Raw genomic sequence first — 26513 nt, 5'->3', positions numbered from 1 at the left:
TCTTATCCAAATAATCACTACTGTCTTGCAAAAAAAACTAATTTCCCTGGTAAGTCCCAGTGAACAGCTCACTGTATTTTATTCAAACTATTTCCTCATGCAGAAGAAAGGTGGTGGACTCTAGCTCATTTTAGACCTGAGAAAGCTGAAAAAAAATGTCAACTACCACACAAATTTTGGAGGTCATAGAACCAGGCAAGTGGTTCACGTCAATAGACCACAGGGACGTGTATTTTCATGTGCCCATTTATCCAGAACACAGAAAGTTCCTCTGCTTTACTTTCCGGGAAAGGCCTACCAGTTCATGGTCCTTGCCATTGGCCTTTCCTTCTCTCCTAGTGTCTTCACCAGAGTAGTGTCAGCTGTCCTTCATCCTCTTCAGGTGACAGGCCTAAAGATCCTTCCATACCTGGATGACTGGTTGATTTGTGCACATCTCATTGTCAGGTCATGAGAGACACAGAGGCTGTTATCGAACATGTACAAGATCTGCGGTTCATGATAAATTAGGAGAAGAGCACTACCAAACCACGACAGTAGGCAGTATTTGTCGGGATAGATTTGAACTCCTTTAGATAGTTTTAAACTTTTCTGGCCCCACAGGGAGTGGCAGAATTGTCTAACCTGGCACAGTCTTTCCACTTAGACAAGCGGACAGAGTTGGTTCAGTTCCAGATGTTAATAGGTCTGATTGCTGCAGAAATAAACGTGGTACAGCTGGGGCTTATCAAATCATGGCAACTGCAGTGGTGGATGAACAAGTTCCGATTTCACCCCAAATTACACAGGCTAGTGAAGCTGAGGATCACATGGAAATACATTGGCCCGGTTTTTAGGGAGGGTAGAGTCACATGGGGTAACCTCCTTGTGGTCGCGATTAAGTGGTTCTCGCTCTCAATGGGGCATGTGGTAAGTTGTGCATGGATCGCGGAGAGTAGCATGAGCCTCCACATGCTGTGAGTCTCCGCGGTGTCATGCACAGCAAGCCACATGATATGATGTGTGGAATGATGTCCTCAAAATCAGAGGCAAATGAGACTTGTTCTCCACCACCCGAAAAGCAGAGGCAACTGAGACTTGTCCTCCACCACCTGGATTGAGGTGAGTAACCGTACCTCCACGAGGACCTAGTAAGTAGTGGAATTTGTGCATTCCAAAATCGGGGATTCAATTTAAAAAATAAATAAATAAATGGACTCTGTTCTGCAGAGCCCACACTGACCTACACTGTAAGATGTGCTTCGCTGAGCAGCCAGGGGGGACCTTTGGGACTAGGTGCACTAGATCTCAAGAGAGGCCGAGAGGATTGTTTTATGTTTTTCCTCCCCTGTCCTTGATTCCCCATGTGCTCAAATGAGTGCAGTTGGGTCATTACAGGATCTTACTGATCGCCCCCAATTAGCCAAGGAGACCTTGGTTCACATTTCTCCTACGTCTGATGCAGGGCCATCCATGGCCATTACCAATAAAAGCAGACCTTCTCTCTCATAAACAGTGCCAAAGCATCCTCTACTTGGGACAATTACTTAAGTAGATGATGTGAAACTGGACCCCACTAAATGTGGTATTAATTCTGTTCTCTGCTTCCTTCAGTCAATCTTTGACTCGGGAAGGAAGGTCAACACGATAAAGGTTAATGTTGCAGCTATCTCTCAGTTTCATGCCTTGGTTGAGGGCTTATAAGATCACCATCATGGGATCCCTCTGACCAAAACCCCATTTGACCAAATGGACCAGGCTGACCTTAAATCACTAATATGGAAAGCAGTTTTCCTCCTTGCTTTTTGTTCTGCCAAAACAGTGGCTGAGTTGCATTCCTTATCAGTGAGTGAAGACTGTTTTAGATGGAAGGCAGATTACTCTGGAGTTTCCCTTTGGCCAACTCTGTCTTTCCTACCTAAGGTGTTTAATTCTAGCAGAGTCAACCAAGTAATTTGACTCAGCATTTCAGCCAGACCACTTCACCTGGGTTCAGGGCTTGATCTTCCCACCTTGTGCCCAGTCCGAGCACTACAAGCTTAAATTGAATGTGCACAGCCTCTGTGACATTCACACTCTCAGCTATTCTTGTGTTTCAATAAGAATGCTGGCCAGCTAGTTTTGAATCAACATCTGTCACACTGGATAGTAGATACTATTGTGCAGGCATATTCCAGCCAGAATTTGCCAGTCCCAGAAAACCTTGTAGCTTGTTACACCAGAAGTCTGGCCACATCATGGGCAGCACTCAAGTGGGTGGCACTTACTGACATCTGTGCAGCGCCATCGTGGAGCTCACCTTGTACATTCACTAAGTATTACAGGGTCAATGTGGCAGACCCAGTTACACTTGGATCCACGACTCTGCTCTCAGCTGCTAAGCAGGGATGTGAGGAAGGAGAAGCTTCCGCCCTCATGATCTTGATGGCACTAGTCATCCAAGGTAAGACCAGGGTGACGGTCTGAGTGAGGTCAAAATAGATCGTAATTTATATCTATAACTATGGATCTATGAGACTGAAAGATGACCGTTTTAATATTATTAAAATATGCATAAGTGATATGTCTTGAATAGAAGTTATTTTTAACTGCAGCCTACTTCATTAACATTTATCAAACAATTCACAAATTTGTACTAAACAGATTAAGATAAGAAAGGAAGATGCCAATACTTGTATTCCTTAAGAGTATTAATATAAATAATATTTTAAGCAATAGTCTACATGCACATATTATTTGAGTCCTCCATGTGCGTTTTGCAATATTCATGTCAATGATTAATCAATTAATTGATCATTAATTTCCAAGATGATCGATTATGAAAATGTCTGAAAACTGTAATCCATAATTCAAACACAGTAGTTTTCAGTTACCGATGCCATTGTAGAAATTCACTAATCACAATCAGCCATGATTAATTTAATCTATTAATAAATGTGTCTAATGGCAGGAAAATTGCTGGCATTACGTGAGTACTATTCAGCTGGTCATGTGATTCTAACATGGCCACACCCATGAGGGGATCCTCTCAATATAGAATAAAACAGATTTCATATCATGTACTGTAAGTGGTCTATATTTTATACAGATTTGCTATTCTTTTCTTTCGAAGTAAAAACAAAATGTTGTGTTAAAAAAAATCTGAGTGCACCTTTACACAACAATCAAAGTAGCAACAACAGCACTGATACACCTTGGCCGAAAATATGTATTTATAAATATTATTATTACAGTTCAAACTCAAAGTGTGTGTGTGTGTGTGTGTTTGTGTGTGTGTGTGTGGTTTTTGTGTGCATTTAGATCTAGAGGTGCGTGTACTGAACACGGAGACGGATTCTCAGGATTTGTCCTTCCCTCAGAACAGCCCCAGCGACAGCAGCATCCAGCTCTCTGCCTCCACCTTCAAACAGTACAGCCGCAATGGTCAGTCACATCTCCTTCTCTCACGCCCCACATCTCGTCATCATGCAGGTTCACTGAAGCTTTGCGAGATTTACACTCTGGTTTACGCGGTTATTGGTTGATAATAATAAAGCTAATCAGATTAACAAAAGTGCTGAGACTATTTCTTCCCTGATGGTTTCTTAACGGCGCTCTTAATAGAACAGCCCGAGAGGCGAGTAGATTACTATCATTTACAGGCTGATGGAGCAATATCACCACTCTTTTTTTTCTCTCCTCTTTTCTCCCTCCTTTCCCTGCGTCTCCTACGCTCCTCCATTTCTCTGCCATCTTATCCCGCCATCATCTCCTCGCTTTTTTTTCTGCCACTTCTGCTTTTTGCCTCTTTTTCAAGCTGCGTCGTCGTTCCCTGCCTCATCTGGGTTGTGGGGGAGGGGGAGTGAGATTAGTGTGATTGAAACAAACGCACATGAAATATTCATACAGAGGAAACGGATTGAGTGAGTGAATGCTCAAGGGCTGAATGTTCCATTGGCCTCCATATTAAAATCCCTTCATCCCACAATCACACCCCCCCCCCCACCACCACCAATCCAACTCATTTTAACCTTCACTCAACTCGAACTACAGCTCCCTTTTCCTCTTAGTTGTTATTCATATCCTTCTGCCACTCAATAACTCACTTTTTTCCATACAGGCCAGGTGAAAGTGGTCTTTGTGCTCTATAAGAATCTGGGTTCATTCCTCTCCACTGAAAATGCCACTGTCAAGATGGAGATGGAGGCGGGGCCAAGTGGGCGGGGCCTGGCGGTGAATTCACACGTCATCGCTGCGTCAATCAATAAAGAGTCCAGTCGAGTGTTTCTGACCGAGCCTGTGGTGTTCACACTTAGACATTTACAGGTATATAAAACCTGTGTTTTATGTTTCATTATTAACTCCAAATGACGGAAAAATGCTGTTAAATGAAGAGTTTCCTAGCAAAACATCAGTGAAGACAGCACCTTACAATTCTTAGTTGAATGCTTTACCATCACCCCACACTGTGTGAATATATACATTATTTGAGATATAAGTGTTTAACTGAGGCTGGCTAACATGCTAAAGCTAGTGGCAACACATCGCATGTGTTTGAAATGTCACTTCCATTAGCTGCTATATGGCGAATGCTTCTGTGTAGTGGGACACAGCTTATGTGTCCGCAACAGATGTAAATTTCTCATTTGCGGTCACATATGTTCAAACTTACAGCATCGTGATTGGTGTGAGAACCAGTGGTGTTAGCCACCAATGACATCAAACTTGGCTTGACAAATATAATGGCGCCATTTTGAATTAAACAAAAGCATAAATTGGATTTTGGAACTTGATTTTTAGTGAATATAGACTTAAAATGTCTGTTCCTCACACAAAGTTGGCTTTTCGTTGTTTTTTGAGCTTAGCAGCCTAAATCACCTACCACATTTCCATTGTATGGAAAACTGAAGCATGGACATTCTTTCTTACAACTTACTGCAGATTGTGTTTCACATAAGAAAAAAATAATGGGTTTGGAACAACATATTGGTGAGATAATAATGACAAAATGTGTATTTTTGTCTGAAGTACTCACTCAAATTAAAGCCAAAGACTACATGTGTGAAAGTGACTGCTAATATCAAATTACGTCCTGTATCTCTGCCTATTCGTTCCCTTGTCCTCATGTCCTTGTGTCTCTGCAGCTGGAGAATCATTTCAGTCCAAACTGTTCATTCTGGAACTACTCAGAACGCTCGATGACGGGCCAGTGGTCGTCCCAGGGCTGCAGACTGATGGAAACTAACAGCACGCACACCACCTGCTCTTGTAGCCATCTTACGAACTTCGCTGTGTTGATGGTACACCACGAAACTGATGTAAGATCACATGCACACATATTCCTTCTTTAAATTGGCCCACAGCTTACAAAACAAATCTGATTATTGCTGTCGTACACATGAACACAGAGTTTACTGTACCACTTTTTTTTGCACACAGTATTTCAATCCAGTTTAACAAGCTAAAATCTGCAGAAATATCCCAGTGCCATGAGTAATTTAAAGACATTGTCATTATGTTTAGTACCTACTTACTATGTAAATTTTGCCTATTATAGAGTGCAACCTACTGTATTTGAAAGGCATACATCTGAGCTCCTTGAAGCAGATCTAGACCTGTGGTGCTGAGGAGGAGGGTTTCAGAGAAAAAACCCTTGAAGTATGCTGCAGTTAAACCGGCTTACCTTCAAACATCTTACGCATTAGAGATCAGCTTGCGCCGTGCAGAGTTTCATGCCTGCTTTTTTTCTCGCATGCAGTCTGCAAGACACAAACACAAACATACACAACACTAGACCACACAACCAAATGCACAGCAATTTCAGCTTGACATTTACTGGATTTTCATATGTCCTCTATAGATGTCACTTTCCCTCAGGCTGCCTCAGTATATACCATTTACTTATCATTTTCCTTATCCATCTTTCTCTCTCTCCCTCCCTTTGTCTCTCAGTATCAGGGAAGGATGCATGAGTTGATTCTCTTTGTGATCACGTGGGTTGGTATTGTGATTTCGTTGGTGTGTCTCGCTATCTGCATCTCCACCTTCTGCTTTCTGCGAGGCCTGCAGACCGACCGCAACACGATCCACAAGAACCTCTGCATCAACCTCTTCATCGCCGAGCTCCTCTTCCTCATCGGCATTGACAAGACACAGTACCATGTGAGCACTGCAGCAAAAAAAAAACCAAATTAAACCATTCACTGTCAACATCTAATGATTTAAATTGCTTTAAAAATATGACATGTAAAAAGGATTCCCCCTGGGAAAAGATTGTGAGCCACTGATATTATTCATAGTACACACAAAAATGTCATAAGCTGGTGAAAATTGTCAGTTCCAACTTTATTTGGTTTCTATTTTCCAGGAGTCAAGGTAGACATGTTTTTATCATTATGTCGGCAACCAAAGATGTTTTTACAAGTTAACAGACTGCTACAATGAGCACTTTTGAGGACTCTGCTTGTTGTTAGATTTGCTAAAGTTACCTGGTTCATTGCATTGATTTTTATTTCATTATTATTATTATTATTCTTTTAAATAAAAGTTTTTTGAGGCACTTACAGAAGTAGCTATTAAACTAGATTTCCACACGCAGAACTGAATATTTCACATTGCAGGGGCATAGAAACAATTCAAAAAGTGGAAGGGGGCACATTATAAATCTCATCAGTCTCTCTTCACATGTATGACACAGTTTTAAGTGCCTAGTTGCCACGGATACACTCATATGAGATACCATTTGAAAGCTTAAAAGCTTAACTTTACAGATATGTCAGACCCTCTACAATACATTAAAGTAATACAAGTCAAAAAAGGTGAACAATTAGGTCTAAAACATTGTGATAACGCTGAATATATAAATGCATCATTTTATATAACATCATACTGCTGAACAATGTGATAAAATTACAATCAGAACTAGGGATGTGCACGGTAGCTGTTTGTAATATTCGGTTAACCACGAGGGTTCACAACATTCATAGATCCTTAAATGATAAAATCACTCAAATTAATAGTCAAACAAAAATAATCAAAATATCACTGCTTGCAACAGAGTATTCTTAACCAATGCAAAACCAAATGTAATTTAAGTGCCAAACCTGATATGTGTTCTGCCTGAGCAGGTTCTCATTTCCATGAGGCAGCGAAGGCTAGGATTGTCATGTGCGTGGAGTTACACTGCTATGTTTTATTAACCTCTTTGAAATGCTTTGATGGTTTAGCATTGAACTTGTTGAATCATTGTCTGCACAGCAATGCTAAAGAAATAAAAAAACATTGGCTTTCCGTTAAACGAGTGTCGAAACTTACCAGGTGTAAAACAATCTTGAATCTTGTGTAACAGTCATACAAAGTCCTCTTTACAACCTGAACTTCTTCAGAACGTCAAATGTTTGTGACACTTTCGCTAAAAAAAGCTACACGCAGCACAACGAATGATAATCGTGATATGTTTATAATTATTTTAATCCTCTTTAACTTGACACGTAGGCACTAAATATGCGTCGGTTCGGCGCAGTACGCTAAAAAAACTACGATGCAGCACAACAAAGACATGCGTCTAACACATGTTAACACAGACTTTCTTTTTTACATCCCCTAACTCGCCCTGTACTTGACCTGACAGTTTGTCGGAACTCGTCGAGTTCTGGTCGGGTTGAAGATCTTTATTGCACATGTAGAATATCCGAATAGGGATTTTTGTATTGGAATACAGACTCGTCGAACGGTTAACCGAATGGCGACTATCCGCGCACATCCCTAAACCGAACATATTTAAACTGTTCATATATCAATGTTTAATTTATAGTTATGAAGATTAGGTCTTTGGTCCAATTAAATTTCACGGTGGGGTTGCAAGCAATTCAGCGACAAATGGTCCTGCCCTTTCGCCACTTCTGGAATATTTACATGGAAGCGCTATTATTGCTTTTCACATTAATTCTCTGTCTGTATTGGACACGGTGTCAGAGTTATGTCTGATTTCAGATTTACCCACCCCTTAATGTCACATAAAATACAAACTGTGATTTACATTTCAGTCAGCTGGTGGGTGCACTGCAAAAATCCTTTTCTTAGAATCCTCTATTTTTTCTTGTTTTGTAGTAAATATATCTAAACCTTCTTAAAACACGATACATTTACTAGAGAAGCAACTTGAAATTAGATGTTAAATCTTTTATCATTTTTTTTCTCAATTAAATGTATCTTGTTTTGATGTTTAGATATTTTTTGCAGTGTCGTCCTTGGTCTCAATAAGCTGCTTTGTGGATCAGACTTTATGCCAATGGTCAAAGTCTGGCTTCATGAATATAGTCAAACTCAACATATCATTCTACAACTCGGCACTCTGCACTTTATAATATCTCTTTCTTCCTCAAATGTCATTCCTTTTCATCCGATCTCCCTCTCTCTCTAACCCCCTCTTCCATCTCTTTGTCTGTACGCAGATCGCGTGCCCCATTTTCGCTGGCCTGCTGCATTTCTTCTTCCTGGCAGCGTTCTCATGGATGTGTCTGGAGGGAATCCAGCTCTACCTGATGCTGGTGGAGGTTTTTGAGAGCGAATACTCCCGGAAGAAATATTACTACCTTTGTGGCTACTGCTTTCCTGCCATAGTAGTGGGCATCTCAGCCGCCATCGACTACCGCAGCTACGGGACTAAGAAAGCGTATGTGTGAAGCAGTCCATTTACACTCACCCGTACAATGACCAATGGTTTTCGAGCAGGGGCCAAGACCCCTTTTTAAAGCATTTGTTTCATTTAAATGGATTCCAGATAAGTGGCTCTCTGGGAATTTTTAAATCTTTAAAAAAGTGCACCACTGTCCATCACCAGGGAACATACACTTAGATTTACTGCTATCACGTAGATTGAGTCTAAAATCATTGTGAAGTTGATGATAATTTAAAGTCATGCTGTTGTGTGATGCTATTCTAACCAAGGTCATCAGGTCCATTATAAATGAAGCCATTTAAAGGTGCTTTAAGCTATTTTAATTTTTTTTGGAATAGCATGGAAAAATCTGACAGATATCACTGAAACAGATGTCATGAGAGCACACCTTTCTTTGTGATATCTCTAGAATCTGTAAATTACAGGGGGGAAAAAAGAGTAAGTGGAGCAACACACCAACCTGGAAATATCAGGAATTAAAAAAAAAAAAATGAATTTTAAGCCTGGAAAATTCTAGTTTAAATATACCTTTTTCTAGTTAAGATAAGATATAAATATTTTTTGCGAAAGATCTGTATTTTTGAGAGCAATATCTACAAAACGAGTTTTAAAAATCCTTATCAAGTATTTATGAATGACTAGAAAAGTGTAGAAATCCTGCATTAAAGTAATGTTCCATGTTCAATACAAGTTCAGCTCAATCGACAGGATTTGTGGCATAATACTGATTACCACAAAAAATAGTTTTGACCCGTACCTCCTTTTCTTTAAAAAAAGCAGAAATCTGGGTTCCAGTGAGACACTTCCAATGGAAGTCAATGGGGCCGTTAAAATACTCACTGTTTCATAAGTACAGCCACAAGACATAAACATGAATTTTACAATTTCATTACCATGATGATGTTATGTCAACAAACCCTAAATGGTGGTAAAATGACGATTTAAACAACTTTACAGCACAAATAATACATGAGTTTAATAGAATGAAATAGATCTTTTATAAATTAATTCAGTTTAAACCCTCCAAAAATTGGCCACATTCACTTCCATTGTAAATGCCTCATTGTAACCTTGATTTTTGCTTTATTTAAGAGGGAAGAGTCTAAATTAATTTTTGTTGTAATCAACATTATGCCACACATGCCCACACATGCTGTCGATTGAGCTTAACTTGAAAATTAAAAATGTGTGGATTTGCTGACATTTGATTGGTTGACATGTCTTTGGGGGGGCGGAGCTTTTAGAGAGAGGGGTGGGGTTGAAGAGATAGGGTTGGTCTTATTAAGTGGAAGTCTTAGCGAAATGCTGAAAATGCTTACAACACCTTTAACAGCGCTGATTATTCTGTGTGTTTTTGTGTGTACAAGTGTGGAAAAACAGCACAGCTGCAAACTTTTGAATGTTGACTACAGTGCAGAAAATGAGACGCTGACTCAGTGTACTAATATGATTAAAAACTGAGCTTAACCTCCAACTAGACATTTTATTAGCTTGTTTCTGAACAAGGATATGACAAAACATCATGATGATGATGATAGTGTTAATATGTTTTGGTTTTGGAATTTTGCCAAAAGGACATACCGGGGCCCGTTTTGGTTTTGACTCAAAGATTCATAAAATCCAATATCATCAGGACAAGGGTATTTTTCATAAATGTCAGGTGAAGTTGGGGCATGATGTCAATGAAGGTCAACATTCAGTCAGTGAACTGTATCAGGGGTATCCAAACTTTTTCGGTCTGGTGCCAAATGCAGAAAAAAATGATGTGCCATGGGCCGCATCGCTGTAATAATTTAAAAATGGCTAGAAGCTACTAGATTGGCTCTATGCATAATCTTTATATTGTACGCATAATATTATGCAAGTTTTAATCAGAATTTGTGCTCTTTGGTATGCTTGTGTAGGTCCTACATTTAAATAATGGAGAGGGTATTTCACTCACTCACAAAGAACTCTTTGAATGGATCAGTGATGCATCTTATACAAAATATTATACTCATTTATTCCCATTTTTATCTTTTTGACATCCATTCAGTAGCACTGCAAAGAACATAGATCTGTTGGGTGTGACCCATCACTATAATCAGAATCAGATTACATTTGAAGTGAATAACTTTTTATTACTCTTTATAGCTATACAATTATAACTTCTATTCTGTAGTTACATGCATTACAAATACTATTTTAATTTGGTCAAAATTATCGAGTTTCATTTTATTTTGTTGATGTGCATGTGCAAGCTGAGTGCCCGCATCAGGCACAGATAGGCAAGTGTGCTCTCTTCTACAGTATGTCCTCACTGAAATGGTGCTGGGAAGCCCCATTTTCAATGAAATATCAGAATGCACCAATTAATTACAGTATATTTCCCAATGCTACAGAGGGTGTTCTGGAAGAGTATGCTCGGTTAGCGCGTCTCTGTGCGTGCTCAATAAACTCTGTTCAGCTGCTCGCACAAGAGCAGCTCTACTCAGTTGTATGATGTGAGGTATTGGGACATTTTAGTAAAGTATCTAACCTGATGTCAATCCTTTCATAAATGCATCATTCTTTCTGTGTAGCATTTCATCTTTGAATATAAGGAGTATTCCAAACTCCTCTTGAACTCTGCCAGAGGATGAAGCTGGTGACGAGACCGATCCAGATCCGGTGCCCAGAATACGAATTTCATATAATTTCTCCATAGCGGGCCTAATTCTGTTCTATTTCTAAACTCTCTCAGACTTTGGACACCCCTGAACTGTATCTTTTTTTCATGGGCTTTGTTGAAAGATGCTTTGTTGCTGTAAAGACTGAAACTGACTTTCCAAATGACACCTAAATTGAGAAATATTCACTGAAGTAAAAAGTGAGACATCTAGCCCCGGACTCCACTCATTCAAAGCATTTCAATAATCTGCTACTTTGCAATGTTCGAAAGAGATTTTGACAGTGATGAAGTAACTGTTTTTATACAGTCAAATGTCCCTGATAAACTTGTCGTGTGTGTGTTTTGTTTGTGTAGGTGCTGGCTGAGAATGGATAACTACTTCATCTGGAGTTTTATCGGCCCGGTGTCCTTCATTATCATGGTATTGTTCTCTGCAAATTTTCTGCGCTTTGCTCACAGAGTTTGTTTCTTTTTTTCCTCAAAAAAGTGCCGCGCTTGTTATATCAAACAAAGCACTTTTGTTCACCTATGGATCTGTTGCTGCTGACGACTATGTTTTTGGCTCTAATATGCTTTATATGAGTGTGGAGTTTAGATTAGGTTTCGATATGGGAACTTGCTGACATTTTTGTAATTACAGTATATTTTACTAATGCGCTAGCTCTGTGTTTGTTATTAGTTTTTGATTAAGTTTTGCGTCTGCTAATGTACGTCTTTAAAAGTTATTTTCTTACTTGCATTCTGAAAGAAACCAATTGTTTAAAGACCCTATTAAATGTTTTGAGGAACACAATATTCTTTTCTTTATTTTTTCTGTTTTCTATTGAAATAGGAAGTATGGCAGGACATATATTTCACTTAAAAAAAAAAAATGCCAATAGTTTACATTTAATTTACAGTACAGTCAGGGTTGGATATTGTCTACTGATTCATGTTATGATGCACATTGATGCAATATGATTCAATTCATCACGATGCATCATGAGACAATTGGATTGTGATTGACATTTCAATTTTAATGGAATTTTGATTACATGGGGCCTGTAAGGTACATCACCAAGATCTGCTTGCAACAAACCCTTAGTAGTTAAGAAGAAATCAAAATTGTAAGGCTGTTGTCATTAAGGGATATATTAATGTAGCTTAAAGAATATTCAGGTTTAATACAAGTTAAGCTCAATCCATAGCATTCGTGACATAAAATTGATTACCACAAATATTAATTGCAACTCGTCCCTCCGTATCTGTAAAAAAGGCAAGAGTTGAGGTTACAGTGAGGCACTTACAATGGAAGTGAATGGGTTAAATTAAATTTGAGGGTTTAAAGACAGAAATGTGATGCTTATAATTTTATAAAAGCACTTACCTGAATTCTTCTGTTAAAACTTGTGTATTATTTGAGCTGTGAATTAGTTTAAATTGACATTATTACAGTCATTTTAGGGTTTGTTGACATTACATCGTCATGGTAATGAAGTTGTAAAATTGGCTGTAACTTTACACAGAAAATTTTATTTTTTATTTTATTGCAATAAATTATATGAACACACATATTGTTTATGTCTTGTGTCTATACTTTTGAAAAAGTTAATATTTTAATGTTCAAAAATTGGCCCCATTCACTTCCATTGTAAGAGTAAGTAACCCACATTTTTGCTTTTTTTTTTTTTTATAAAAGGAGGGGTAAATCACAAATTATTATTAGTATTTTTTTTTATTTTTTTTTTGGTTATCAATGTTAAAACCATAAGTGCTGTAGATTGAGCTGAACTTGTATTGAACCTGGAATATTCCTTTAAGGGGTTTCTTGCAACCATCGACCCTTGACCTCTCACAAGATCTGACCTCTGACTTTTGACCTTTAGTTAAACCTGGTATTCCTCATGATAACACTTCACAAGATGATCTGCAACTCATCCGCCCTCAAGCCCGACTCCAGCCGCCTGGACAACATCAAGTGAGAGTTTTTGCTGCTAAAATTCACTAAATTTACAGTATCTGTGAACATTCTGTTCTGTATACGGTAAATGAGATCAGTCTTTCCTGACTGTATGTATATGTGAATGTTTGCATGATTTCCCTCAGGTCCTGGGCTCTGGGGGCTACTGCTCTGCTCTTCCTCTTGGGTCTGACCTGGGCCTTTGGCCTTCTCTTCATCAATGAGAACACGGTCATCATGGCATACCTCTTCACCACCTTCAATGCCTTCCAGGGCATGTTTATCTTCATCTTCCATTGCGCGCTGCAAAAAAAGGTCAGCACCAGTTGTGTTTTATACACAGATGAACACTGGGCAGAAAAGGGCCCCAGAAGTTAGGGGCATATGTTAGGGTTAGTCTATAGTCATTATATCTAGCTTAAAGGTGAAGTGTGTGATTTCTGCTCAAGTACCAGCACAAAAAAACTATAGCAAGATTAATGCTGATTTTTTTTAGAAATGTATCTAAAAGATAATATAATTTATTTTCAGCATTAGAGCAGTATCTGGCATAAAGCAATAAGGATCTGAATTAGGGTGAAAGCATTGATCACTTTACACAAATTATGACTAATAAGAACAAAAACATTGCCCAGCAATATTTAACAAAAGTTTTATCTATGTGCAGCAAATCAGTGAATTTATTTAAAGCTACACTATGTAGCTTTTGGCCTCTAGTGGTTAAAAATAAAACTGCATGCGTCTTGTGGAAGAACCGTATTTTTGTTGTGCTTCGTCTCTGCTTCTCTAAGCTGATGAATGTGGTTTGAGGCACCAGTGTACGCTGGATACAGGACGTCTTATCAGAGCGAATGGACAAATAAATAATGAAAGAAAGGAAAAGATGGATATCTGAAAACATGTTATCTGAGCAGATACGTGCCATATCTTATGCTGCTGTTTTGACTCATTGGAAACGTTGTTTTGAAATAAACGTTAGACACAGTGATTGCTAGTCTGATAAGGTCAAATGTTGTAAAGTTTTTATATCTGCAGGATATTCTGGCCAAATACACTACAGTAGTAACTAATTAGGGCCCAAGCCTTGAAAAGGCAAGGCCCTATTGTTTTCGTTAGGATGACTATGATTATTATTTTTTTTTACGACTATTGGGGCACTTTTGGGGCTCTTAACGTGCTCGAAAACTCTTGAAACTTTGCACACGGGTCAGAACCCGCGGCCATTAGGGCCGGGCTGAAGCTGTACCGGGGCGTGGCAGGGGGGCTCGACGGCGCCCCCTGGAACGGGGTCTGAAAACTTGGTCCATAAATCAAACACGCTTGCATGTAATAATATGAAACTCGGTACACATATAGATCTCATCGTTTCATATATCCTTCATACTTTTACTTTTTACCTCAGCCCAACAGGAAATCGTCTATTTAGGGTTGTTTGGAAAAGGCATGCAATGGAATTTGAAATACTCCTCCTAGAGAATTCCACCAATCGCCACGAAACTCGGTCAGCATGAAGTCAAGACATTGAGGATGAAAAATTGCCGGCGGATTTTTGATATCTCGAACGGTTTGGCCGTGGCGAGGAAACGAAATGATGGCGCGAAAAGAGAAACAGGAAGTGTGTTATAACTTCTGCATACATTAATTGATCTCGATGAAACTTCAGCAGTTTGTTCGCTGTAAGAGCCCGATCGCATGGATGTGACTATTGTGAGTCAAAGTTATAGCGCCACCAACTGGCAGAAGGAAGTGTGTCACTTTCAAAATGCTTTGAAATCACCCTCTTATTTTTACCCGATTTACTTAAAACTTTTGGTGTGTAATGTAAACACACGGCAGATGTAGACATGTGAAAGGATTATTGATATCTTGGATACTGTTGCAGCGGCAATGCTTCAAACTCGAATATTCTTTTTGATGCTTTTGAGACTCTTAGCATACTTGAAATTGCATGAAACTCGACAGACACATCACATTTATTAGCCAGTAGACATGTGCAAAGTTTCAGAAACGGGCGTGGTGCAGGGGCTCAGTAGCGCCACCTTTTGACAAAAGTGAGGGGTTGGTTTTATACTTTAACCCACAGTCACAAAACTCAGTAATTATATTGTTCTCATCGAGCCGGACAACTTTCTAATTTACAGTCATTAGCTCAGACCAACAGAAAGTCAGATATTTTGGTTTGAATGTGGATTTTTGGAGAATTTTCTCTGCCTCTCCCACTGACCCTACGTCTCTCTGTGTCTGGGGGAGGGGGCTGATTTTGCTGATGAGTGAAATGCTTTTATTTTTGTTTTTCAAGGTTTTGGGGCCCTTAACGTGCTCAAAAACTCTTGAAACTTTGCACACGGGTCGGAACCCGCGGCCATCAGGGCCGGGCCGAAGATGGTACCCGGGCGTGGCATGGGGGCTCGACAGCGCCCCTGGAATGGGATTCAAACACTTGTCCGTATATCAAACATGCTTGCATGTAATAATATGAAACTCGGTACACTTGTAGATCACATCGGGCCGAACAACTTTCGTGCTCTAAGTTTTACGCCAGCCCAACAGGAAGTCGGCTATTATGGGTTGTTTGGAAACACATGCTCTGGAATTATATATATTTCTCCTAGAGAATGAATCCAATCGCCACCAAACTCGGTCGGCATGAAGTCAAGACATTGAGGATGCTACATTCCGGACGGATTTTTGATATCTCGAACGGTTTGGCCGTGGCGAGGAAATTGATTTAGGACTAAAAAAGGACACATGAAGTGTGTTATAACTTAGTTAGTTCTATCTACAGTTACAAAACTCGGCGTGTATATTGTTCTCGTCGAGCTGAACAACTTTCTAATTTACAGTCATTAGCTCTGACCAACAGAAAGTCAGATATTGTGGTTTGAATGTGGATTTCTCTGAATTTTTCTCTCTCTGACAGACAGACCTGCGATTCTGTGTGTGTGGGGAGGGGAGGGGAGGGGAGGGGAGGGGGAGGGAGAGGGGTTTTCTGTTGGGTGAGATTTGCATTAAGATATTGTTTTTCAAGGTTTCTGGGACTTTTGGGGCCCTTAACGTGCTCAAAAACTCTTGAAACTTTGCACACGGGTCAGAACCCGCGGCCATCGGGGCCGGGCTGAAGCTGGTACCCGGGCGTGGCAGGGGGGCTCGACAGCGCCCCCTTGAACGGGGTCTGAAAACTTGGTCCATATATCAAACATGCTTGCATGTAATAATATGAAACTTGGAACACTTCTAGATCTCATCGGGCCAAACAACTTTCGTGCTCTAAGTTTTACGCCAGCCCAACAGGAAGTCGGCTATTATGGGTTGTTTGGAAACACATGCTCTGGAATTATATATATTTCTCCTAGAGAATGAATCCAATCGCCACCAAACTCGGTCGGCATGAAGTCAAGACATTGAGGATGCTACATTGCGGATGGATTTTTGATATCTCCAACGTTTTGGCCGTGGTGAGGAAATTAATTTATGAATAAAAAAGGTGTACTTATAACTTAGTTAGTTCTATCTACAGTTACAAAACTCGGCGTGTATATTGTTCTCGTCGAGCCGAACAACTTTCTAATTTACAGTCATTAGCTCCGACCAACAGAAAGTCAGATATTGTGGTTTGAATGTGGATTTCTTAAAATTTTTCTCTTTCTGAGTGACCCCTCCTCCTCCCTTTCTGTGTTTTTTCTCTCAGTGTCTCTCTGTCTGACAGACAGAATGGGCCTGCCAAATGTTTTTTTGTGTGTGTGTGTGTGTGTGTGGGAGGGAGGGGGTTCTCTGTTGGGTTTACATTTGCTTTTTGATTGTTTGATTGTTTTTCAAGGTTTCTGGGACTTTTGGGGCCCTTAACATGCTCGAAAACTCTTGAAACTTTGCACACAGGTCAGAACCCGCGGCCATCAGGGCCGGGCTGAATCTGGTACCCGGGCGTGGCAGGGGCTCGACAGCGACACCTGGAATGGGATTCAAACACTTGTCCATATATCAAACATGCTTGCATGTAATAATATGAAACTCGAACACTTCTAGATCTCGTCGGGCCGAACAACTTTCTAATTTACAGTCATTAGCTCAGACCAACAGAAAGTCAGATATTTTGGTTTGAATGTGGAACACATTTCAAATTAACTTTGAAGCTCCAAAAGCACATCAAAAGTAACATAAAAGAAGGGAGTGTGTTATAACTTCTGCATACATTAACTGATCTCGATGAAACTTCAGCAGTGTGTTTGATGGAAGAGGCCGGTCGCATGGATGTGACTACTGTGAGTCAAAGTTATAGCGCCACCAACTGGCAGAAGGAAGTGTGTCACTTTCAAAATGCTTTGAAATCACCCTCTTATGTCTCAAGTGAACAAACAGACCAACAGAAAATCAGATATTTTGGTTTGAATGTGGAACACATTGCAAATGAACTTTGAAGCTCCAAAAAGCACATAAAGGCAGCATAAAAGCAAGGAAGTGTGTTATAACTTCTGCATACATTAACTGATCTCGATGAAACTTCAGCAGTGTGTCACATGGATGTGACTATTGTGAGACAAAGTTATAGCGCCACCAACTGGCAGAAGGGAGTGTGTCACTTTCAAAATGCTTTTAAATCACCCTCTTATGTCTCAAGTGAACAAACAGACCAACAGAAAGTCAGATATTTTGGTTTGAATGTGGAACACATTGCAAATGAACTTTGAAGCTCCAAAAAGCACATAAAGGCAGCTTAAAAGCAAGGAAGTGTGTTATAACTTCTGCATACATTAACTGATCTCGATGAAACTTCAGCAGTGCGTAAATTATAATTACATTAATAAACCTGAACAGAGACCTCCGGATAAATACTGGCCTTCTGGATTAACACGCTTAAGTGCTGCAAAAGATATTGACCTATGACATCAAAAATTAATCTACATTTGAATTACCTCATAGATGTGACTATTGTGGTTCACGGTCCTAGGCACTGTCCCTGTCTCAAATGGCACACTTCATATGAATTTTCAGTCTTGTGTACTTATTTCGTGTGTCCATTAACTCCATGAGACCGTAGGGTGTCTCATTTTTCATTTTAGGTATCGGAAGGGTGCTCACGCATACTTTGTGGTTGATATGTGCCCTCCATGCGAACTTTTGCAGAGCCCACGCTGATGCGAGCTCTACAGCACACGTCTTCTCGACGGTCAAAGCGAGGTTACGTTATTGCCCATCGTGCACAGCGACCCTAAAGGCACGGGGGTGGCGGTGCCACCGGCTTGGGCCCGCCATCGCTGCTCGCAGCTATATTTTATAGATTGTCATTGTTACCAACCAGTGGTCAACATAATTTCAAGAATCACATGTCCTAGGATTTATTTATATGAAGTATTGCCGTTATAAAGAAAAATACACACGTGTGCTAGCAAGGGAAATGTTCTGCACCGATTACAGTATTATTATTATTTCACTATACACACACACAGAGACTATACATAAACCATATCAATAAAATATCTTACCTGTTGCGTAAGAAAAAGCTGTCTCTGGGTTGCTTTTAAATCCTTTGAGATCTCTGAGTTGTCGCCACCTCTTAAAATCCAATCCGATGTTGATTCGGGTTTTATAACGGACTCTGTCACTTTTACTTTTTGCTTGTAGACTCTGTTCTGTTCGGGGTTTCTTTGTTTGTACAAAGTGATTCCCTGGAGGTTTGCCATTTTGAATGATCCATTGTCAATTTGTCTTATTCATTGTGAAAACAAACTCTCAGCTTCAGCTACTCAAACACACACACATACTGTAGCCCGATCTTATTTTTTCTGTGTACGGATATGACGTCAACACGCACGGGCGAATGACGTATGTATGCAATTTCCCACGAAATCCGTCCCGACATCTCTAAAATGTTTAGAATATAATATAATTATTATAGGTTTATCGAAGTGTATTTGGGTAAAGACATAGAACATGGATTTTTGTTGCACTCTCTCATTAATAGCATTTTGTTAATTTTTAACAAAAACGTTTCATAGTGTAGCTTTAAATTAACTTCCTAACACCACATATGAGAAATAGAATGCACAATCAATTATTACATCAGCTCAGCTGGCAGACCTACCATGAGCTCCGAGGTTGTTAATCGACAATATATGATTCTGTTGAAGCTCTATTTTTAAAAATCGTGTTTACTGTAATAGCAAAATCCTGGTGAACAAAAAACCTGTTGTTTCTATACCTAAAATCAACAACTTTTAAATCAATAGTTTTATATTTTTACATCAATTTTAATTTAATTACCTCTTTTACAATGCTTTTTGGGATTGTAGTTCAATCCCTAATTAAAGACATTAGTTACACAGTCTTGTACCTTTGTATTTTTGTCTTATGGTATACTACTTTTTGCTTTAAATCAAAGTTTAAATTGTTTCAATTCACCTCGGAGGTGGTTGGTTTGTTTTATGATTAAGCTATAAATAGCTATAACTAGCTATAGCTTTTTATATAACTTTTATGAAGAGTAATAAAAATTAAAATGAATGGTAAAAAACTTTGGGAACCAAGATGGATAAAAAAGTGGATGGGCACTGCTGTGCTCTATTCCATTTGCTGCCACTAATGGTGCAGAAATTACACACTTAACCTTTAAAAACAAGAGACGCCTATAGTATGGCCTCAATTAGATACAGTAGCTAGATGAACGTGTGTGTGTGTGTGTGTGTGTGTGTGTGTGTGTGTGTGTGTGTGTGTGTGTGTACTAATGCTATGTGTATGCGTGCTTCAGGTGCATAAGGAGTACAGCAAGTGCCTGCGTCATTCTTACTGTTGCAGTCGCACATCTACTACAAGCTCTCATGGATCACTGAAGAACTCTGCACTGCGCGCCAACAACCGTTACTATACCGGCAGCCAGGCACGCCACACAGCAGTGCATAGACAGGTAGCACATCTGCATATGCATACAGACAGCATAACAATTATTTGTAGACTTCTGTGGTATCTCACATAACATTTGTACCGTCACCTGCTCTCATTGTAGAGTGCTTCATAGTAAAGAATAATTGTCTGTCCATATGTTCGTTGCAGAGCAGAATCCGTCGTATGTGGAACGACACGGTGCGGAAACAGACAGAGTCCTCCTTCATGGCCGGAGACATCAACAGCACCCCCACCCTCAACCGGGGTAAGACGCTCCTTCACCTCCTCATTTTTATCATACATTTTTTCCTGTCCACATCTTATAAAGGTTTTTTTTGTGCCACAAAATGTTTTTTTACAATTTACCACCCTTTTTTCCTCAACCTTTTTTATTTCTGCTGCTGCACCTTTAAAACTATATAAACACCATCATCACATGTGAAACAAGTTGCAGTTTTTAACTGTGCTCACAAATGAGATGCAGGTTTTGTTTTTGGGTCCAATGCAGTTTCTTATCCTTTATTAACAGACACTTAGCATAGCCTGCATTACATAGAGAAACAATCTGCACTGAAATGTGTCCATATAAACTGTAAAATAGGACTGAAATGAATGTGGATCTTTAAAAAAAAATAGACATGAGGTGCTCCTTTTTAATGATGCAATCCTTCAGAATGATATGCAGAGTGGCAGGTCAGAAACAGCCCAGGTTTTGACACATGTTGCCTTATTTTGTCCTTATCATTAGTTCATCTGCTGTTTAGGAGTAACAGTATCTGTCCAGCTTTCTACATATTACCTCATCATGACTGGGTGGGCCAAGTTTCTTATTACCTACTTGGTGTCGTTGATGTGTAAATGTGGGCGGTCACACTATATGTTAATGATTTAAGGCTTTGAAGTAGTAAATCTAAAGATTTCAGAATGAGCCATTTTTGCTGCTTAGTTTAAAATAAAGGGCCTTTTTTCACCCGGGGCGTAAGTTTTTAGTTCAGAAAGTTACAGTTTGGTATCATTGCACGATTATCTCTTTTATAACAGACGTTTAAAGGAATATTCTGGGTTCAATACAAGTTAAGCTCAATCAACAGCATTTGTGGCTTAGCCTAATTTTGACTCTTCCCTCGTTTATTTGAAAAAGCAAAAATTGCCGTTGCGGAAAGGCACTTATAATAGAAGTGAAAGGGGCCAGTCCATAATTTAATAAGAAAATACACATCATTTCAAAAGTATAACCAGAAGACATATATGGGTTTTTCTCTGGTATTGCTGGTTAAATTAGTCAAAAAGCCTACAATTATTTATTTCAGTGCTCAATCAGCGTACTGTAAATGTTAAAAAGGAGACATTTAAGAGAGATAGAGAGAGTGAGAGAGAGAATACAAAAGCAGGCCATTTCCATCATGGAATATGGCGTCATCGCTGTTCCCATTATCACAGGGATTGGTGTTTGTGGGAGGACAGGGGGGTCGACGACAAAGAGGCAGCAGCTAAATCAACTGCCACTCTTTATGCTAATTCAATCCATTTTGTTTTTAATGAAGTGATTAGCCGGCGAATGAACGGGGGGTAATTACTCTAATTGAGGAGAATGACAGGAGCGTCCTCACCGCAGTGCGCTGATTGTTGCTTTCCGGGGACTTTAATCAAAGCAAGACACAGAAAGTATGAGACGGAAAGGCAGATCTAAACCATATAGCTGCAGAAAGAAAAAAACAATAGAAAATAATATATTTTTGAGAGAGAGGAAACAGGGCTGTTTTTTGCACTGTTGGAAAAAAGTTTTGTGGCTGTTGGTAGAGTGAATGGCAGTCGGCAGTAGAGACAGCGGTGTAATGCAAGGGCGTGTCTGCATGCCCGGTGCTGTCTTTATCACTTCAAAAATGTGTGAAGACTTTTCTCTCCATCCAAAAGTCGTCTTCTTACCCTCCCCTCTCCTCCCGTTGGCCTAGATTTCCTTTCACATTTCAAACTGCGTTTGCATTTAGAGGAATTAAGAGCTAAACAAGGTGCGTAATATGTGTGCCAGTCCTAAAGCACAGACACGATATTTTGACACATCTGATTTTTTGTCCCATCTGTTTACGTTCACTTTAGACATAACAGACTGCGTTTACAATAACCTTTTCAAAATGTAAGATCAAAATGTTCCAACTATTCCCCCGGCGTGATGTTTTTAATTTGCGCAATGTTAAAGAATGTATCACATTCCGAATTCCATTGTGATGCTTGTCACAAGCAGAGTAGTTTAAATGTTTTTACTCCTTTGAATAACAGGTAGGAATTCACATGCATTCAGCAACTTCACTTGAGCCTGTCTGTCATGTAACAATGAAAACAAATGAAAAAAATGTACTTTCTCCCAATCAAGGTTTAAAATGCAGAGTCCGCTCTAAGCAAGCCAATAGTAGGTTGATTTTTCCCGAAAACTCTTGTGGCTTTTTGGTGCTATCTAAACATGTTTAAGCATCCCGATCAGCCTGACATAGCAACATTGTCTCAAACAATGATGTAAGTTTGGGGCGGGGTTATCTGTTCTTTTGACCAATGGAAGAAAGTTGAAGTTTTTGAGAATCCTCATTATTTTTCACAAAACTATCATTATTTTTCCAGTAGAACGCAACAGTGACTGCTTGCTTTTTGAGAAGGGCCACATCGCCAGCAAACATATAGGGAGCCCCTTACCTAACCCTTTCCCTAACCCTAACCATGTTGTCCCCATTTGGAGTAGGTGTAACCCCCTTTTGAAGTAACCACGCCCCCTTCTGAAGAAACCACACAAATCTATTTTGTAGATTCCACCCACATTTGGAGATCTCCGGCCTGCAGCTATGCCTACTTGCACTTTTTCAGTGGTCTTGGTTCTGGATGTATTTTTCCCATCTTTTTTTTTTTTCCATAGGGATTAAAAAAAAAAAAAAGTAAATAAAGAGCCCTTTGACATACCAACCAGCTCCAAGGTGAATAACAATCTTTTATAAAACTTTGAGTTGAAGCTAAAATGGATTTGAAACACAAAGGTACAAGACTGTGTACTTACCGTCTTCCATGAGTGCTTGAAGTACTGTCCCATAATTAAAAACTATTGGTTTCAAACAAAATATATAGATTTTATTATAACACATTTATTTATACAAATTAGTTTGAGAGTGTAGGGAGACTCAATTGCATCATTCGCAGTGCATCATGAAAGTGAACAGTTGCTGCAGGGCTCTTTTGCTCTGGTTTGCTTTTCCCCCTCAGAATTCAAGGGTGGTGAAGTTTTAACACCAGGAATTCTGCTTTTATTTATTAAAAATCAAGTCATCTTTGCAGTAAATACATTTATTTTTTCTTCCAGAACCAGACAGATGAGCTCTGTTCCACTGGGTCATGAAATTACATATTTTAGCTTGAAGAGGAAAATCGAAGTGTTTAAATGTAGGTCAGATGACCAAATATCAAATATGTATCAGATTTTAGAAGCACATTGGAGAGTGGCAAAATTGGATGCCAAAAATTTTTATTTCAGGGGTGCCGTTTACATACATGAAATGATCCAATCTGTTTGAAAAAAAAAAAATGGATAGTGTAATATGTAATAATGTAATATGATAATGTAAATGTAGCCAAGAGAAAGTGCATGTGAGCGTGAGCAAGTGCACGTCTAAAATTAATTCTTAAGGCAGTCCTCTCTGATAGATGATTAGGTTGCACTTTGCCTCAGTCCATTCAATGTCATACTGGCCTCTTTTTAATTTCATGGCATTTCTGTCTGAAAGCCCCAGGCACCAGTGCATTATGGGCCATACTGAATGTTCCATTTCTCAGTCACATTTGTCTACTGCAAGCATTCACATTTCACTGGGAAATGAACCCACATTTCAGTGGAACTACATAATAGCAAACATTACCATTTTCCTCCCAATGACTCCATCTGACAGTGAGCCATGGAATTACGCTTCATGACTACTCTTCAAATACATTTCAGCATGGCTCCAAATATACACTCCATCAAATCAGCCATTACGACATCACACAGCAACATTAGGGAATTTTTTTGGTGAAAAGTCAGACACAATAAACATGGAGTGCCTTCTACTTAACCTTACTGTGAAGTGCAAAATCATAGTTGGTAATGCTCAATTCTGTTGTTATTCACGCACCCCTCATGTTTTTCCAAACCTGTATGACTTTCATTCTTTCATGGAACACAAAGGAGTCTTTGAGTAGAATGTTAGAAACTGAAAGTCTCAGTCACCATTCACTTTCATTGAATTGATAAAAAGATGCAATGAATGTGAATGGTGACTGAGGCTCACTAACATTCTACGGTACCTAAAAACTAAAATATGAAATAAAGACATATGTATTTGGAACAACATGAGTGTGAGCAAATTATGACAGAATTTTCATTTATTAAGGGGCAAATTCACTAAACAGTTGCTCTGCATTTGCGTTAAGGATTTCAGTGCATTTTATTCATTAACCAACCGCACTCCAGATAATCCAGGCGCTATATGAAATAATGTAGCACTGTACTATACATATTTAAATTAAATCATTGGCATTTTTTAGCTCCTTTGTTTTCAAATTATGATTATTATAGATTGTACTTTACTTTCAAAAATTAGCACTACTTACCTTCTTCACTTTAACCATCTCCGGAAAGGAAATGGTAAACAGAATTTAATTTGACAGCAATGTTTTTGTTTTCTAGTAATAATGCCATAAGTAATTCCTCAAGTGGTGATCAAATGCAAAAGAAGAGCATAATAACCAGTATGTTGTATTATTAGACACTTGTTTTAGGTTACCACAACATCTGCATTTTAAAGAGCCGATTAAGGTGCTTAGATCACAGTGGTGGAGTGATGCTTTACAGTCACAGTAAAGTATGCAAGAACATGGTCCCAGATCTGTTCTGCAACAAGGAGAAATTCCACTGTGCAAATTGCATTCAGCACAATTTCTTTTCAGCATGTTTGCGTCATTTTTGTAATTTTTTATTATTATTTGCATAATTCCTTTAGTGAATCAGGCGCTAAAATAACGTAAACAGCAGGTGCATATAAAAGATGCTATCAGCTGGTGTATATCCAAGTATTTTCTTTCTTTTCTCTTGTTTAGCTACAATGGGGAATCATCTTCTGACCAACCCTGTGCTGCAGACCCGTACTGGAACCTCACCCTACAACACCCTGCTGGCTGAGACGTTTACCCCACCCTCACCCGGAGTTTTCAACTCCACTGGTGAGTGCGTGCAGATTTCACTATTTGCAAATTGATATAAAATCACAAAGGAGATCTCTTAAGCATCTCAATTGGCTATTTGCACAAGATCGCGCTTGTGCACGAGTGTGTGCATGTTTACGTCCGGTCCTACGAGCGCTCATTGAAATTGAGTGGGATCGCGGTGTAAGCCGGGCTTTATTGTTGCTTTGAGAAGAAACTTCCAAAGGAGACTTGTTAGAGACTTGGTTGAGACCAGCATGAACGTGTTTACAAGTAAAGAGAGAAAGGAGAGTGGTTTATCAGCAACAGGAGATAACATTCACTTTACATTATTGTACAACCAGCAGCGGCAAGCTGACCAACGGTATCAAGTAAATAGTGTTAAAATTGTGGCTAACACTTTACAATAAGGTTCTTTATGTCAACATGCAATAGCTAAAGTGAAATAACAACTACAAATAATTCTAGGGCATTTATTAAGCTTGGTTAATGTTAATTTCTATCTATATATTAACATGGGGAATATGAACAAATGGTAAAAAACAATGAACAATAGTATATTTAAATGAAACAGTAACCTGGATTGATGCTCTAAAATAGACATTGTACGTTCAATATACCAAATGCATTAACCAAAGTTTAAGTATTGAACCTTATTGTAAAGTGTTACCAAAGAGTTGCATGAGTAATCAGATGTAAGACGCAAACAGAAATTGCAACTTTATATATGTGTTGGTTGTTGTTCAACAGAGGATTCATATTCACCCCGCAGTTGTATATCCAACTTCAAATTGTAAAATCTTCCTGAATCTGTATCCAAGCATAGCATTATTTATTCATGTTCACAGAAACTTAGATAAGCTAATGTTGTTTCTGATGTTCAATATCGTTTCTTACCTTCATATACATCAATGTAACTGCATACATACTGTAACATGTTGACATGTTGTTTATTGTCTGATAAGAGGAATTTGCTGTTTTATGCATTTTACTGGGTTGTAATGTCATGCATTGATAGCTGTTCCTGAATGTTCCATGTGTGTATGTATGTGTGCACGGGGGAGAATGTGGGCAGAAGTGGTTCACCGATGTTTAAGTGTGCTTCTCTAAACAAGTGTATGGCGTGGCTGTGGCCAACAACAGCCTTAAATAAACACACTGTTTATGAGATCGGCCTTGTGTGTCTTCATTGCAAA

General features: G+C 39.1%; 1 protein-coding gene across 1 annotated transcript in view; it reads left to right on the top strand.

Annotated features, from left to right (window-relative positions):
* adgrl1a (adhesion G protein-coupled receptor L1a) overlaps window positions 1-26513 on the top strand; it is a 233484-nt gene that overhangs the window by 194922 nt on the left and 12049 nt on the right. Inside the window, exons 13-23 of the mRNA XM_052132835.1 lie at window positions 3280-3402; window positions 4079-4284; window positions 5103-5276; window positions 5911-6120; window positions 8412-8632; window positions 11643-11709; window positions 13154-13245; window positions 13374-13542; window positions 19970-20125; window positions 20272-20368; window positions 25213-25335. Coding sequence (XP_051988795.1) covers window positions 3280-3402; window positions 4079-4284; window positions 5103-5276; window positions 5911-6120; window positions 8412-8632; window positions 11643-11709; window positions 13154-13245; window positions 13374-13542; window positions 19970-20125; window positions 20272-20368; window positions 25213-25335 — 1638 coding nt within the window. The remainder of the gene's footprint in view (window positions 1-3279; window positions 3403-4078; window positions 4285-5102; window positions 5277-5910; window positions 6121-8411; window positions 8633-11642; window positions 11710-13153; window positions 13246-13373; window positions 13543-19969; window positions 20126-20271; window positions 20369-25212; window positions 25336-26513) is intronic.

This window comes from Xyrauchen texanus, chromosome 8 (assembly GCF_025860055.1).
Source record: "Xyrauchen texanus isolate HMW12.3.18 chromosome 8, RBS_HiC_50CHRs, whole genome shotgun sequence".
Taxonomy (NCBI): Eukaryota; Metazoa; Chordata; class Actinopteri; order Cypriniformes; family Catostomidae; genus Xyrauchen; species Xyrauchen texanus.
The sequence above is the reverse complement of the archived record's forward strand: the minus strand, read 5'-3'. Positions and strand labels throughout refer to the sequence as shown.